The 15,382-nt window shown below is 46.9% G+C and overlaps 1 protein-coding gene across 1 annotated transcript; it reads left to right on the forward strand.

The window, feature by feature from the left end:
* Positions 1-7,070: 7,070 nt before the first annotated feature.
* On the forward strand, positions 7,071-15,382 carry LOC120498309 (gametocyte-specific factor 1-like). The gene is made up of 7 exons (XM_039700871.1): positions 7,071-7,237; positions 9,225-9,322; positions 10,894-11,020; positions 11,639-11,725; positions 12,524-12,584; positions 13,336-13,416; positions 14,232-15,382. Exons 1-7 carry the CDS (start codon positions 7,216-7,218, stop codon positions 14,281-14,283), a joined length of 528 nt encoding a protein of 175 aa, XP_039556805.1. The 5' UTR covers positions 7,071-7,215; the 3' UTR covers positions 14,284-15,382.

Genomic DNA, 15,382 nt, shown 5'->3' on the forward strand with positions numbered 1-15,382 from the left:
GCTCCTTGCTTCCTGAGGGGCTGAGCAAGCCCAGCAGCCCTTGCCCAGGGACAGGGCCAGCCTGGGCTCTTGGGAAGCACAGCCCTGCCCTGCCTCTGTCCCCTGACACTCTCTCCTTTCCCTCCTGTCTCCTTGTTCCCTTGTGCTCCCTGGGGCTGTGAGCCCCACACAGCCATCCTGGGCAGCACCTGCTGGCCCTGCTCCCTCTCTGCATCAGGCAGCTGGACACCTGCTGGCATCTCTGCCACAACCAGGGGACACAAACTCTCTCCTGCCCCTGGTGCTTCCTGAACTGGATTCCTCTTTTAGATTGACCTGTTTATCTCCTCTGACACATTAAATTTCTGTTGCATCCCAGCCCATGCCTCTGTGTCATCCTTTCCCCTACAGGTATGATCTCAAGGTGCTCAAGCAGAGCAGTGTTGACCAGGATGGTTCTGGGAGGGTATTTCAGGGATGTTTGCGCACTGATTGTTCACACAATGATTGTTAGCTATCCTGCCTCTGTGGACACTCCAGGCACACACAGTCAGGAGGAAAGGTGTTTCTCTGGGAATGTTTGGGGTGCATGAGGCATATGGAGAGCCTTCATTATTCCCAGTAGGAAGGATGGAAGAGTGTACTGAATCCTTTTCCATCTTTACAAACAAATAAAATACCACTGCAGATCACGTCCGAAGGGAGACACAATCCTTTGACAGATTTAGACCATCTTAGGCTCCTGGAAACAGTTTTCTACATATTTTTTACAGACAGGACTGGAAGAGGCAAGCTTCTCTCTGCTTGAAAATGTCTTTTGTCATATTTCCACTCACGAAAAGCTTACACTGCTCTCATGACGTAGAGTAAGGGTTCTATAAACACACAATTTCTTGTGCCTTAAGATGATTCTGCTCTTGCTGCTGCCAGGGAGCACTGGTAAACCTTCAGTCGCCTGCTGGAATTAAATTAGGCAAATTTAGAAAAAATTAGGCAAAATTAGACAAACCTTGTCCTGTAACTGCCAACTAGAACGTGGGAAACCTTCTAGTGTATCTTCTTCCCCTGAAAGAAATCAGGGGATTGAAGGTCAGTGCCTTTGCTCCCATATGTATGAGACTCCTCATTTGAAGTCAGTTCCAAAAGAGGGTGATTGCCCCGAGGAGAAGGGGGCTGTGAGTGTGGATTGTCCAGGGAGGAGAAGAAACAACTGGAGCACAAGTCTGATGAGAAGCTGGGGGAGCTGGGGGGGCTCAGCCTGGAGAAAAGGAGGCTTGGAAGGTCCTTCTCACTCTCCACAACTCCCTGACAGGAAGGTGCAGCCAGGTGGGGCTCAGGCTCTGCTCCAAGGGAACAAGGGATAAAGTGGGTGAAAACAGCCTGAAGTTGTGCCAGGAGGGGTTTAGATTGGCTATTCAGGAAAAAATTTTCACTGAAAGGGTGGTAAGACATTGGAACAGGCTCAAAGAAGGTATAGATGTGGTAGTTGGGGACCTTGGCACTGCTGAGGGAATAGTTGGACCTGATGATCTCAGAGGGATTTTCCAGCCTTGATGATACTGTGGTTCTATGAAGCAGAGGCAGAATGATGGGCCCATGCCTTGGTTTCCCAAAGCAGAGTCTCATGCATCAGAATTATAAAAGCAAATAATTGAATAGAGCAGTGCACAGCAGGTGAGATCAAGCTGGTGCAAAGAAATCCCCAGGCAATGATGTTCCTGTGACTTGGGCAATTGCTCCCTACATGTGCTTGCACACACCCCCCCGGTCCAAGTTTTGGTCTGGGGTCTTCTAACACCTTGCTAATTTTTTTTCTCCAAGTCAGTGCAGGGAGACATTCTGAGCTGACAGGGGTGCAGCTTCTGCTGCTCTGGCTTCAGTTGCACCAGGGGACTAAAACAGCCCCAGACACAGGATAAACACAACAGAGCACCTAAATCATCAGTGTGTTATTGTTGCAAAATGTAGAGTATGTTAAATTTTCTTAAGAAATTACGTTCTTTGATGTGTGGTCTTTGTATACTTTCAAGACTACTGGACAAGAAGAGAGATTTATTCTATGAAATAGAGAGCAGCCAGCAAACTGTAAGTCACATCCTGGTGTTAGAAAGACAACTTGTTCCTGGAATTGCCTTGTTAAGGTTTAGGCTGGACATGTTTCATTCATCTCAGAGGTCAACAAAGCTTGTGAAGGAGGACAAAACACTATACTGGGCACCAGTAATGTAGAAGTTACAGCCTTCAAGGACATCTGGCAGAACTCCCAAGATATGGAAGAAACTAACAAAGCCAACTCAGCAATTGTGTTAAAATCAGCTCCAAGTGGGTAAAAAATAATTCTGTCGGGGTAGATCACAGCCACCAACACACAGACCACAGAGCCTAGAAACCCCCTGACCCAGAAGAAGATAAAGACTCCGCATGTGGACTAATTAGCATGAGAAATGAGAGAATCATTGCCCAACAGAAGACAGAATACTAATTAATAAAAGAGCTATGTTACATGTAGCCAATTAACACTAATTCCTTTGTTTGCTAAAATGTATAAATAGTAAAAAGTTTTAATATTTGGCGTGCTTGATTTGTGGAATTCCATCAAGCACCCAAGCCTGTGCAACTCTGACATAAATAATCTATATCTCCCTCGAGTGTGTAATTATTGGCTTGTTACACACCAGTTAATCAATGCAATTTTTGTGGGCAACATTATCAGTGTTCTTCTCATACTAAAGTCAAAGCACAGCACTGTGCCAGCTACTGTGCAATTACAGACGGAATCAACTCTATTCCAGCCAAAATAATTTGTCTTATGTGGTGTGGTGATTTGCTCTCACAAATGAGGAATGGATATTATGTCTCTTAAAAGAAGCTTTGTTAAGGTTTAAAGTTCTTTTGATATGTGACTCTGTTGTTGTATGTTGCTTTTGGACCCCTTTTTTGTCCTCCCTTTAATCCTCTCTTCTCCCCTCCGTTGTTGCCAGCAGAAAACCCTGTGTTATAGATACATATAATATTGGCTTTTTGCAAATATTAAAATAGATTTTATATGTGTGGTGTTAAAATAACTTTGTTATAAAGATACAGTTTTTATTTCCGTTGTTAATTAAGCTTAGACATATCAGTGAAATAGCTGATTTCAGTGTGTTTGTGCTAAAATGCCTGCTGGGATGGGATAACAGCCAGTGAACACAGGATGAGCACACCTGTACAGACCTGCCAACCATCAGCACTCACTGGCTGAAGGCAGTGTGGACCCAGGGCCCAAAAACTGGAGGTGATGATAAAAAAAACTAAAAGCACAACCCAGAAATACACAGGCTCTGAAAATGAGAATCCAATGAGCAACCATGCTTAACAATTATGGGAACATGCAAACTAGTTTGGGGGAAAACTTTACTCTGCATAATTGTTCATGAATATGCAACAGGCTGATGTAATTAAAAGGCACTTAAGGGATATCTCCAAAGATAACAGTGTGCTCTTGGCTGAATGGCCATTTTTAACCCTTTGCTTTATTTCCTACTGTCTTTTATTAAACTTTTTAAATTTTCACGGGAGAGTGAAGGTGTTTTTCACACCTGGGACATGTGGAGGGAGGGGAGTAGGTGCCCCTTGCACCAGGCAGACAGGATTGGGGGGACTTGGCATTGATATAAAATTTCAATAGGCAAACCAAATTTCATTTTTATATCTTTTGTTGTAAAGTAAGCAAACAAGCAGCGCTGGGTGGCCGGGGAGTCACTGCTCCACTCACAGCACACGCCACTACAAGTTCACCAGAGAATATATACTGTTTGTAAGCCTACAAAACATTTTCCAATGTGCTTGGTTAGTCCAAATCAGCAAATATCAATAATCTGGGATCAGCAATTTCATAATCTTTCCAGGTGGTCGTTAGATTCCTGTCCTTCTTACGGTTGTCTGGAGGGAGGCCTTACCCTAGTGTCTGCTACATGATTTTGTCAAGCGTATCACGCTTTTTATTATACCTAAGTGTTAAAACTAAAAATTGATCCAGCCAATTTGTAATAAAAATAAAAAGTAAATTTATTCTCGACCGATGTACAGTCCCGACAGCCAACAATCGAGGACAGCACCAACCCCGGGATCAGAGCTGGGTGAACTCAGATCCAGTCTCTATCGCACCGAACACCCTCTGTTCACACATGCTGCTTGGCAGAGTCCAGGCTTTATACTCTTTTTCTTGCCTGCTTGGAGTCCCTTTGTCTTTCCTTGGAGTTCTTCATATTCATGTTGTGTCTATTCTCTGTCCTGCTCTCCAATAATCTGGGATGATAAATTTCATAATCTTTCCAGGTGGTCATTAGATTCCTGTCTTTCTTATGGTCATCTGGAGGGAGGCCTTACACTGGTGTCTGCTACATGATTTATACTCTTTTTCTTGCCTGCTCAGAGTCCCTTTGTCTTTCCTCGGAGTTCTTCATATTCATGTTGTGTCTATTCTCTGTCCTGCTCTGGACAAAGCCTTGTCTGGGAACTGATGTGTATGGGCTCCTCATTCCGGAATCCTGCATTCAGATGTATGTCCTTGATGGTCCTGTCTATCTGAGATGAACATCTTCATGGGCTCTCTCCTCTGCGGGCTAGGTCCACTTCATATGTTAATGACACACCTACTCCTCCTCGCCCCAGCTGCTGTTTTGTCACCCTGTGAAGCAATCCCCTATCCCCCGGGTGGTGTGATTTTAAAGTTTTATATTTTATTCTTATATCCATATTCTATCAGCACGAATTACCATCATATCCATAACATTTAGTTGCTTTGTTGCAATATCTCTTAGGTTTACCACAACTTCCTCTATTTTATTCTAAGCATCAGTCGTCTTGCTACCTCATCTCTTTTACTCTACTGTACTTCTTTTATTTCGATGCTTTATTTGGCTATTTGGTCAGAAAGTTTCAAAACCGTTCTTTTCATCTATTTTTGACACAGCAGATACAAGCATTTGCTGATTCCATTGCAATTCACACGGATCACAAAAACATTTTTCACAGCATGGCAAAACCTCACCTCCAACCATTCCCACTTGGGGTCTGAGTCATTTATAACAATTTCCAGGGTCCCAAAGCAAAAGGGACAATGCTTTAAACTTTAACAAAGCTTCTTTTAATACACATAACATCCATTCCTCATCTGCCAAAGCCAATCACCACACCAACCATCTACAATGTGAAAAATGCCTATTTTATTATTTGCTTTTTGCAAATATTAAAATTAATATTATATGTATTATGCTTGAAAGTTATGCTGTATTAATTTTCTTAAGTAGTATGTTAAATATAGTTTTAGATTATAACATAATGTTAAAATAGAAATTATGCTGTGTAAGATTTTTTTTTAAAAAAGAGGACACGCACCGAGATGGCAGCCACAGGTCATCTAAATCTCTCACAGAAAAAGAATTTATTTCTGTCTACATTCCCACTTGGGGTCTGAGTCATTTATAACAATTTCCAGGGTCCCAAAGCAAAAGGGACAATGCTTTAAACTTTAACAAAGCTTCTTTTAATACACATAACATCCATTCCTCATCTGCCAAAGCCAATCACCACACCAACCATCTACAATGTGAAAAATGCCTATTTTATTATTTGCTTTTTGCAAATATTAAAATTAATATTATATGTATTATGTTTGAAAGTTATGCTGTATTAATTTTCGTAAGTAGTATGTTAAATATAGTTTTTGATTATAACATAATGTTAAAATAGAAATTATGCTGTGTAAGATTTTTTTTTTAAAAAGAGGACTCGCACCGAGAGAGCAGCCACAGGACACCTAAATCTTTCAGAGAAAAAGAATTTATTTCTCTCTTATCAGAAGAAACTAACTTTTTCCTTTTTCCTGCCTCGCTCAGCCTGTAAGACTAAGACCACCCGTTAGGATTCAGAGCAAGAAGCTAACACTGACCAGACAGAATCCTTTGTTTGAATGGAATTTATGCATCCTATATGAGGTGTATGAATATGCAACTGACTATTGTTTTTAAGGGTTAATCCTCTGCTAACCTGTGTCCTTTTTGGGGCTTATTTTGCCCAGAAAGAGGTAACTCTTTGTTTTTATTGTCTCATATTGTCCTAATCCTAATTGTCCAAATTTTTATTACTCTAATTATATTGCTATTTTTATAACCATTTTATTGCTATTAAACTTTTAACATTTTAGAAACAAGTGATAGGTGTTTTTCACATATAAGACTTACAAGGCAGGGCTGAGTGAGACAGGTTTGTTTAGCCAGGAGAGGAGGCTCAGGGAGGACTTTGTTTCCTTCTACACCTCCCTGAAAGGCTGTAGCGAGGTGGGGTTGGTTTTTTGTGCTGTGCCTGCAGCAAGAACAGCGGGGAATGGCCTTGAACTGAGACAGGAGAGATTCAGATCAGATCAGGGTGGTCAGGCCTTGGAAGGGCTGCCCGGAGATGCAGTGGAGCCACCACCCCTGGGGTGTTCAGGATGTGGGGCTGGGTGATGAGGTTTAGGGGTTCAGGGGTCACAGTGGGAGCACAGCTGGGCTGGATGACCTCGATGATATCAACGTTCTCTTCCAACCTCAACAATTCTGATTCACTGTCTGGGGTCAGTTCATAACCAGCACCTAGGGGCTGCAGCAGTCCCAGTCAAAAAACTTAGGGTGAGTCTAAGCCTAGCTCATTCTATCTAAATTGGCCACAATAACCCCCTGCAATGCCATAGGCTGGGGATGGTGTGGCTGGACAGTGCTCAGGTGGAAAGGGACATGGGGGTGCTGGCTGACAGCCGGCTGAACATGAGCCACCAGTGTGCCCAGGTGGCCAAGAAGGCCAATGGCATCCTGGCCTGGATCAGGAATAGTGTGGCCAGCAGGAGCAGGGAGGTCATTCTTCCCCTGTAATCGGCTCTGGATTCTGTGATCCTGTGAGATGGGCTTATTTCGGCTGAGCATTCCCCAGCACCTGAGGGCGGTTTCAGGGTCCCGCTGTGCGCTCGGGCCCAGCGGCGGCCCCGGGCCCGGCCGCCCCCGATGGCGTTGCCGCGGCAACCGTGGCTGGGCAGGAAGGGCGAGACCGGCCCGGCCCCACAGCCCACCCCACAGCCAACCCCGAGGCGGATCCCAACCCACCCCCGCCGCCGGCCTCCAGGCGCGCTCGGACCGACAGCCGGCTCCACAGCCGCCCCCACAGCCAACCCCGAGGCGGATTCGACTCCGCACTCTGCCCCGGAGCGGACCCCGGCCGGCCATGGAGTTCGAGGAGGACTTGGGTGAGGCTTGAGGCTTGCTTGGGAAGGGACGGTCGTCGGTGCGGGCAGGGCCGGGACCACACCCGCGCCACTGGGGTCTGTTCGCCCTCGGGCCGGGCTTGTGGCTCCCCTCGGGCCGGGCCTGTCCCCTCTCGGCCCGGTGCGTGCCCCTGCCCGGTGCCCGAGCCGGGCGGGCCCTCCCCGGCCATTCCAGCCCAGGCCGCCCCACCAGGTGCAGCTGGTGCGGGTGAGTTCGGCCTGCGGCATTTCACTGAATAAAGTGAAATGTTTTGTTTTGTTTGGTTCGAGCGTGGCTTCCACCCGTGTCTCCCGGCTCAGCCGCTCCAGGCGGTTTTGGGACCCGTTTCAATGCAGTGTGTGGACAGGGATAGGTACAAGGATCTCCCTGCACGTGGCATTGTTGTGGTGTGTTTGGTGCTTTCAGCCGTGTATAAATTACAATTGCTTGGCTGCCTGAGCTGTTCCTGTGCTGCTGAGGGCTCTGCTCTTCCTCTGCTGCTCATCTCTGTCCCCTTTCCCTTCACTGGCAGCACTCTTGGTCTTGTATGGCGCCAGTTCAGAGAGAGAAGCTGTTGGAAAAATCGCTAACAAGTAGTGTTTAGTCTTGTGAATTCCTTTAACAGACAGTGCTTAATCCTGTATTTACATATATCAATGATCAACGCGCACTAGTGGGTATCTTAGCCGTGAGAATAAAGACTGTGGGCCTGATAAAGGGTTTATCTTGGCCAGAACCCATAGCTGGAATGCATTCAAGGAGAAATTCCCTCAGAAGGGAGGAGGGGATGTTTGGAGGAGCATCCCCCAGGGAGCCAGTGCCAAGAAAGAGTAATGCTGCTTTCTAATACTGAAATAACAGTGTTAGGGTGTTTAATTTTTCACATTTTCAGTGACAAAAGCCACTTGTGATTGCTCTTCCAGGGGCAGCTGGGCCAGTACAAAGCCAGGTGCTCTAATTCCCCAGTGGGCTGTTGAGAGGTGGCTCAGAGGCAGCAGCACTGCACAGCCCAGGTGGAGACAAGGATCCTGTCTGTCCCTTTTCTTTCCAAGTGGCTCTTAGCCTGAATTCTGTTTGTTGGCACTTCTGGAACAGCATTTTAACAGCTGTCACCCTGGGGCCTGATGGAGACAGTGTGAAAGAGGAGGGCAGAGGCAGCAGCAGCCAGTGCCTAGAGCTGAGTTAGCTCCTGCATAATCAAATCCTAAATGTGCTGAAAGCCCCTGCAGCAGGAGTGGCAGAGCAGAAAGGATGGGAGCAGCCCAGGCTGCTTGGTGTGTACCCCACAGACAGACCCACAGGCAGTAGTGTGGCCTTGTGTCTCCTCCTGGCTGCCTCTCTTCCTCACTGAGAATATGCTTATTTGTTAATATTTAAATCTATTTTATAGACAATTATGTATGCATGGATTCACAGTGTTCAATATGTTTGTTCCTCAGTGTGTTTGCTGCTTTAGTAACGCCTCAGTTCCTAAATAATTACATGATTAAAAGCTTCATTCAGAGTCTCATGTACCATTTTGGGCACACTTCTGCCTCCTGAATGTAACTCGGTTCCCTCACATTCTGCCTCCAGCAAAACAAGCTGTTGATGGAAAAAAGATTTGGTTCTTTAGCTGCTGAAGGTGCTGGTGGGTGTGACATGATCCCACTGATCCTCCTCCAGGAGAGCTGGGAAGTGCTGCTGGCTTTCCCCAGGAGTAAGGGTGGTTGCCTCCCTAATAAGGTAACCTAAAGAGTTATTACACTCACTGGTGCTGACTCTCCTCTGTTTTAACTAATGTCCCAGTTATGAGAATTTCAAGTTTAATTAATTTGGTTATGCAAAGCAGGTGTCTGCCTTAATGAATGGTTTCAAACTAAGAGCAACTGGTTTAACTCCCTCAGACCACAGCCCTGATGTGGTGCTGTGGGGTTTTCCCCAGTGCACTGTGTGAGTGATTCTCATCTTCCTAACCAGATGCTCTTCCCTGTTCTTCTGTTCCCCCAGATATGTTGGATCCAGAGAGGTTAATCCAGTGCCCCTTGGTTAAACACCACTGGATCAGAGCACGGCGGTTTCCCTATCACCTGGTGAAGTGTAAGGAGGTGAGCTGGACAGGCAGTGACTCTGTGCTTGCCAACACTCCCTGTGTTCCTGCTTTTCCTGACAAGTAGCCCTGTTTAACTTTTATTTCATATAACTTCAGGATTTGTTTAGTGATAGCTCCAGGCACACAGGAATTCACACATTCACAGTCTGGCTCTCTTGGAAGGAGACAGAGATCCTTCATGGTTAGTTAGTTAGTTCAGGGAGGAGAATCTGGTCTCTTCGAGCATCTCACAGGGAGGCCATATTAATTTTTCCATTTTCACTTTCAGGATGAGGTGAGATAGTGATCATCAAGCAGATAAAGCCAGTGTCTAAGTAATTAGCAGAAGAACTTGGGGATTGTCACTGGTCCATCTGAAGATGCCACAGTGTGTTATTTGCAGTGGCAAGGGTCTTGGGTGGAGATTGTCCCTCTTGCTTGGGACAAGGTTGTTGAGTTTCTTTTGCATCCCTTATGCATAAAATCCAATTAATACTTCCATCCAGCTCAGTCTCTCGTTGCTCTGTGCAGAACACCGCCCTGACCCAAACAGGGACCCTGCAAGCAGAGAAAGTTGGATCTTCTTGGCTGGAGCTGTTTAAGAATCATGGAATCACAGGATGCTTTGGGTTGGAAGGGACCTGAAAGCCACCCCTGCCAAGGGCAGGGACACCTTCCACTGCCCCAGGTTGCTCCAAGCCCCATCCAACCTGGCCTTGGACACTTCCAGAGATCCAGGGGCAGCCACAGCTGCTCTGGGTAACTTGTGCCATGGCCTGCCCACCCTCACAGGGAGGAATTCCTTCCCAGTATCCCATCTAACCCTGCCCCCTGGCAGTGGGAAGCCACTCACTGGTGCCAGGTGACAGCAGCAATGGACACCTATGGACATGGCAGCCCTGGCTGTACCAGGCAGGGAGTGCCAAGGGCCTTGGGTGTGCTGAAGTCAGGGATGAGCAGTGGTGGAGGAGGAACTGCCTGGAGCAGCCTTGGGTGTGAGTCTAATCCCTGACCAGCAGAGCCAGGCAAGCACTGGTCCAGTGGCAGAGCTGGGGTTTTCCCAGTAATGCTTTCTCCCGTGCAGGAAATAATTTACTGCAGGACAGCTCTGCCACTAGAACTGGTGCCTGCCACAATGGAAATCCAGCTGGAGTGCTGCCAGCTCCCTGGCTCTTCTAAAAAGCTTACAAAATTTCTCTGCCTGTGTGCCCACTTAATTAAAATACATCTGAAGGGTTTGGATTTGCCTGATGTCTCTCCCCTTCTGGTTTTAAAATGGTTTCATTTGTGCTTTAAGCCACACAGTCAGTATCACCAGGACTGCAGGGAGCTGTAGGGAGTTTGCTGAGGGTCTGTTCCACTTCAGTCGGAATGTCTCAGTTTCTTTGAGTTGTGTTTGGAAGAAAAGTAATGTTCATTTTCTCTTTTGTATTTAGTGAGTATCTAACCAATACATTGCAATTTCTTGTTCATTTTTGTATTTTCAAAGAAACACCACAGATAATCCAGTCTTTTTTTCCTATGTATCAACAAGAGGTAAGTGAATTTGACAGATGTGGCGCATAATTTTGTTTTTCCCTTGTCCAGAGCAACCCTGAAATTGCAAAGAAATTGGCCACGTGTCCCTTCAACGCTCGTCACCTGGTTCCTCAGGCTGAACTCAGCAACCACATCATGAACTGCAATGACAAAGCCTTTGTAGAGCAAGATGTGGGTAAGAGACCCCCTGTGCACCCTGGGGACTGAGGTGTCCCCGTGGAATAACCAAAAGTGGGAGGCAAAGAGTTGTCTGTAGTTTTGTGTGACACAGCAGCTTTGGGGAAACTTGACCTGATTTGCTTGGCTTTAGTGGGCAGACTCTTGAGAATATGGCAGATGCTCTGGGTTGGCTTTGCATGTATTTTGTTACCAGGCTTGTTGAATGGAAAGGTTTTACCCAAAACCATGCAGGAAGTGCCTCTGGAAGGAGGAGTGGGATGCATTAATGGCCACAAGGAAGGGCTGCTCCTCTTGCAGAGCTGATCTCCCTTTGACTCTTGCACACCACAGGGCACACAGTTTTCTGTCTTCTGTAGAGGTGCACAGGCACTGGTGCCTGCATCCATGTCAGCAGGTTTTCCCTTCACTCCAGAATTCCTGCTCAGAGTTCCAGGGAGCAGAGTCTCTCTTTTTCATTGAAAAAAGCAAACTTGAAGTTGCTGCGTTTCAGCCGTCCCCAACCTGTTTGCTTTGGGTGGGGCTTGCTCTAAAGCCCAGAGTTGTTTTGCAGCTTTACCAAAGTGTTTAATGTATTTAAGGACTGCTGGTCACTGTGTTTTCTCTCTTCCTGAAGTGAGCCGGTCCTGTGAGTCCCCACAGGAGCAGCTGAATAATGGGAGCACATGGCAGGCACCTCCATGTGCTGAAGACTGGGAAACAGGTGAGGAGCTTGCCCATCTTCTGCCTTCTTCCTGGCATGTCCTCCAGCTCCTCTGGGGACAGAGTGAGGCCAGGAGTGCTCAGGGCTGCCTTGTAGGACACTTTGCTTATGCAGCTTCATATGAACATGGATCTCTGCACCCAGCAGGCTTGGCTTGGTATAAAGAACAATCCAAAATTCCTTCCAGAATGAGCATGAGAAAAGATTTCCAAGCATCTCTTCCTCCCATAAGAGCTTTTGTACCTTGTGTGGGGTGATAGCAATGTTCCTCAGTGAAGCAGACACATTCCTTATAGGTCAGCTTTTCCTCCCTCTTGAACATGTGAAAATATGACAGAGATGGAAGAGATTTCCAAGCATCCCTTCCTCCCATAAGAGCTTTTGTACCTTATGTGTGGTGATAGCAATGGAAACATGTTCCGCAGTGAAGCAGACACATTCTTCATAGCTCAGCTTTTCCTCCCTCTTGAACATGTGAAAATATGACAGAGATGTTCCTGATCATAGAATCCTTGAATGGTTTGGCTGGGATGGCATCTTAAAGTTCATCTCACTCCCTGAGCAGGGACAACTCCCACTGTCCCAGGCTGCTCCAAGCCCCATCCAACCAGGCCTTGGACACTTCTAGGGCAGCCACCCTGTGCCAGGGCCTCCCTACCCTCACAGGGAACAATTCCTAATGCCCAATATCCCATCCATCCCTGGCCTCTGGAAGTGGGAAGCTGTTTAAGCCACTGATCTGATGGTGGTTTCTGGGGTTTCTTAGTTCTGAGCCACAACATCTGCTTTCTTTCACAGACTTGCTGGAGGGATCTGAGTCTACTTTTGTGTGGGGTGTGATCAACTCTACCGTGAACAGGTAGGGTATGCAAGTTTGCTTTTTCACATCAGTGTATGTTTATACAAACATTGCAGCCATCTCCCTGCCTCACCTCGATGGCTGGACAGCTGCCTTTGCTGCTGTACAACCCTGGGAGGAGAGATGCTGCTGGCTCAGTGTAACCTGCTTCCTCATATGGCCTGGACCAGAGCAGGAAACCCTCAGGTGCACTGATACTGCCCCTGTGTGCCTGTGGCTGGCTGCTCTTCCTGCCCATGGCCTGTGTTCAGGGACTGATGGATGTCAGGCAATGTGCAGGGAGAAAGGTGGTCCCTTTGACTCCTTGGGAGAGCCCTTGTGAGCTCCTGCCTCCCAGAGCCTGGCAGATGTGCTGAAATTTGGCCCTGTCAGCAGAATCCTCCCCTCGTGCCCTTTCCAAAGTGTGGTCAGAGTTTGGGGCACGGGGAGCAAGGAGCACAGTGCCCAGCTGTGAACAGGTGGCACCACCAGAGCTCCCCAAGGTGTTTTAAGGTATATTTAACAGGTTCATTTATGGTCCAGCAATAATCCTGCCCCTGGTGGCTCCGAGATCTGTGTGAGTTCTTCCATAGGGTCTGACAGCAGCACTGCCTGGTTCCTGTCAGACTCTTTACCAGACCTTTGAGTGTTCAGAGCACATCCAGCTCTCCTCAGCACCACCAGCGTGGTGGCACAGCACCATCCCCCAGGGCCTTGCTGCAGCAAAATGCATAAATGTGAGCCAGAAGTAACCAAAGCCACTTAATTCCAGCACCATCAGTGACCAGAACAACTCCTTGCCCTCGCGGATGCGGCCCCCTGAGACCCTCCCGTACAGCGTGTCTGCAGGCCTGTGAGTACTGAGCACGGGGCTGAGGCACCCAGGCCAGGGCTGGGGCAGCTCCTGAAATCTCTGGCTGTAGCAGCACTTTGTGGCTCCCACTGCATGGACAGGAGGGGCTGTATGGAACAGCTGCTGCTTGAGAGCAGCTTCTGAGGGAATCTGCTGCCGGGATCATCCTCTGTGTCCTTCCTTTGAGGCATCCTGTCTGTGCTTTCCTTGCTCCATTCCTCTGACCCAGGTTAGGCAGGGCTGTTTCCTGGCCACGTTGGCTCTGTCTCTCTAAACACAGCATCCCCATTATCCCCTTTCACCCCCACCCTGCCCCTGACTTAAACCAAATTGTTCCTTTGCCTTGTGCTCTGTTCACTGTCAGGCCCAGCTAAGTCAAAGCCGAGGTGAAACAGGGTCCTTAAACCAGCACCACTGGGGGAAGAAGCTATCAAATTCCATCTGGGAGAGGCAGAGATGGAGCTCCCCATGGGGAAGTGTCTAATGCTGAAATCAAAGACTTTTATTTGCCTTTAGCAGCAAAGCAACAGCTTAAAGATGCTTTGAGGAATGATTGTCCTGATTCCCACGTTCCCATGCTAAACCTGGTGCTGTCAGGGCACTGCAGACCCAGCTTCTGCACAGCCAGGGACTGTGCAATTGCCACAGCATTGGGCTGAGTCTGGCAAACCAAACTGAAATGTCAGTTGTAGACAAGCCTTGTTGCCAAGAGGACAAGTGCTGCCCCTGCAGAGGCAACTGTCCCTTGGGGGAGGAGGGGAAATTGTTGTTATCTTTGTTCATCTCATGCAAAAATTGTATATTGTCCTTTGCAGAATTCGGAGTATTAGTTCCTCCCCGTGGAACTTAGTTTTACCCCAGCAGTAAGTGTCTCCCTGGCTTGGACAGGAGAGCTGCTGCAGAAGACAGACATGCTCTGGACCTGATGGCAGGACTTCCTACAACTGGCTTTGTTGCAGAATATGTTTCTTGTAATGTTTGAATATGTGGAACTGTCCTTGGTTGGCAGATGTTTCCCCCAACCACCTGTTTTAAAAGTTACCCTCACCTTTACTTGGTGAATTTTGTTACTGTTTTTGAAAAAAATAAACTGATAAATGTACACAGAAACCTTCCCAGCCCAGCCCTTGGTCATGGTGGCTCCCTGTGAACAGGAAAAACATAATTGCCAAGTCTCTGTTTTTTGTAACAGGCAAACTTAGAAGTATTTTACTGTGCATGCACATTTTGTTTTTATTTTGTTGGAGTCTTGAGTTTGTCCACTCAGGTGGACATACTCAGGTATGGCAAGTGTTCAAGTTGGGTTTTAAACTGTGTTGTCATTTGCAGAGACTGCTTTGAGAGCATCCAGACCTTAACTTTTGCACCTTCACACCTTAGGCCTCGCCTTTGTCACCTTGGGCCTCGCCTTTGTCACCTTAGGCCTTGCCTTTGTCTCCTGTGTGTGAGGGACTTCCCCAGGCAGACATTAACAGAGAATCCTCTGCAAGTTCCTTGCATCACACACAACTCCAAACAGGGGAAGTTTCAGGAGGACACTGAGGTGCTTTTCCAGTTTCCATTAGAGTTTTGCAATTTTCTATGCTTGAAATGTGTTTGAGAGCTCTCAGCTACCTGTTCTGTACTGGGGAGGAAGGGAGTAGGAATGGTTTAAATCAGTAAAAAATGCATGTTTAGGACTGAAAATGTTCAGATCAAGCAGTATATTTCTAAACATGCAAAGTGCAAAATGGGATCTAAATATAGAACCATAAAGAATTAAGAAGCCAGACATGATGTTTGTCTAGAAAGAGATTAATGCCTTCATATTTTCCCCTAAAGACTGGATTTCCACCATCTGTATACTACTACTAGAAAATAATACATGTTGACTCAAATGTGAAAAATTAATATTTTAAAGTTCTGTCAATTTATGGCAAGGTTCTTGTTAGCAATTCAGAATAAAAATGTTTGAAATGCCCTGAGA

Source organism: Passer montanus, unplaced genomic scaffold (genome assembly GCF_014805655.1).
Source record: "Passer montanus isolate IOZ18808 unplaced genomic scaffold, ASM1480565v1 scaffold145, whole genome shotgun sequence".
Lineage (NCBI taxonomy): Eukaryota > Metazoa > Chordata > Aves > Passeriformes > Passeridae > Passer > Passer montanus.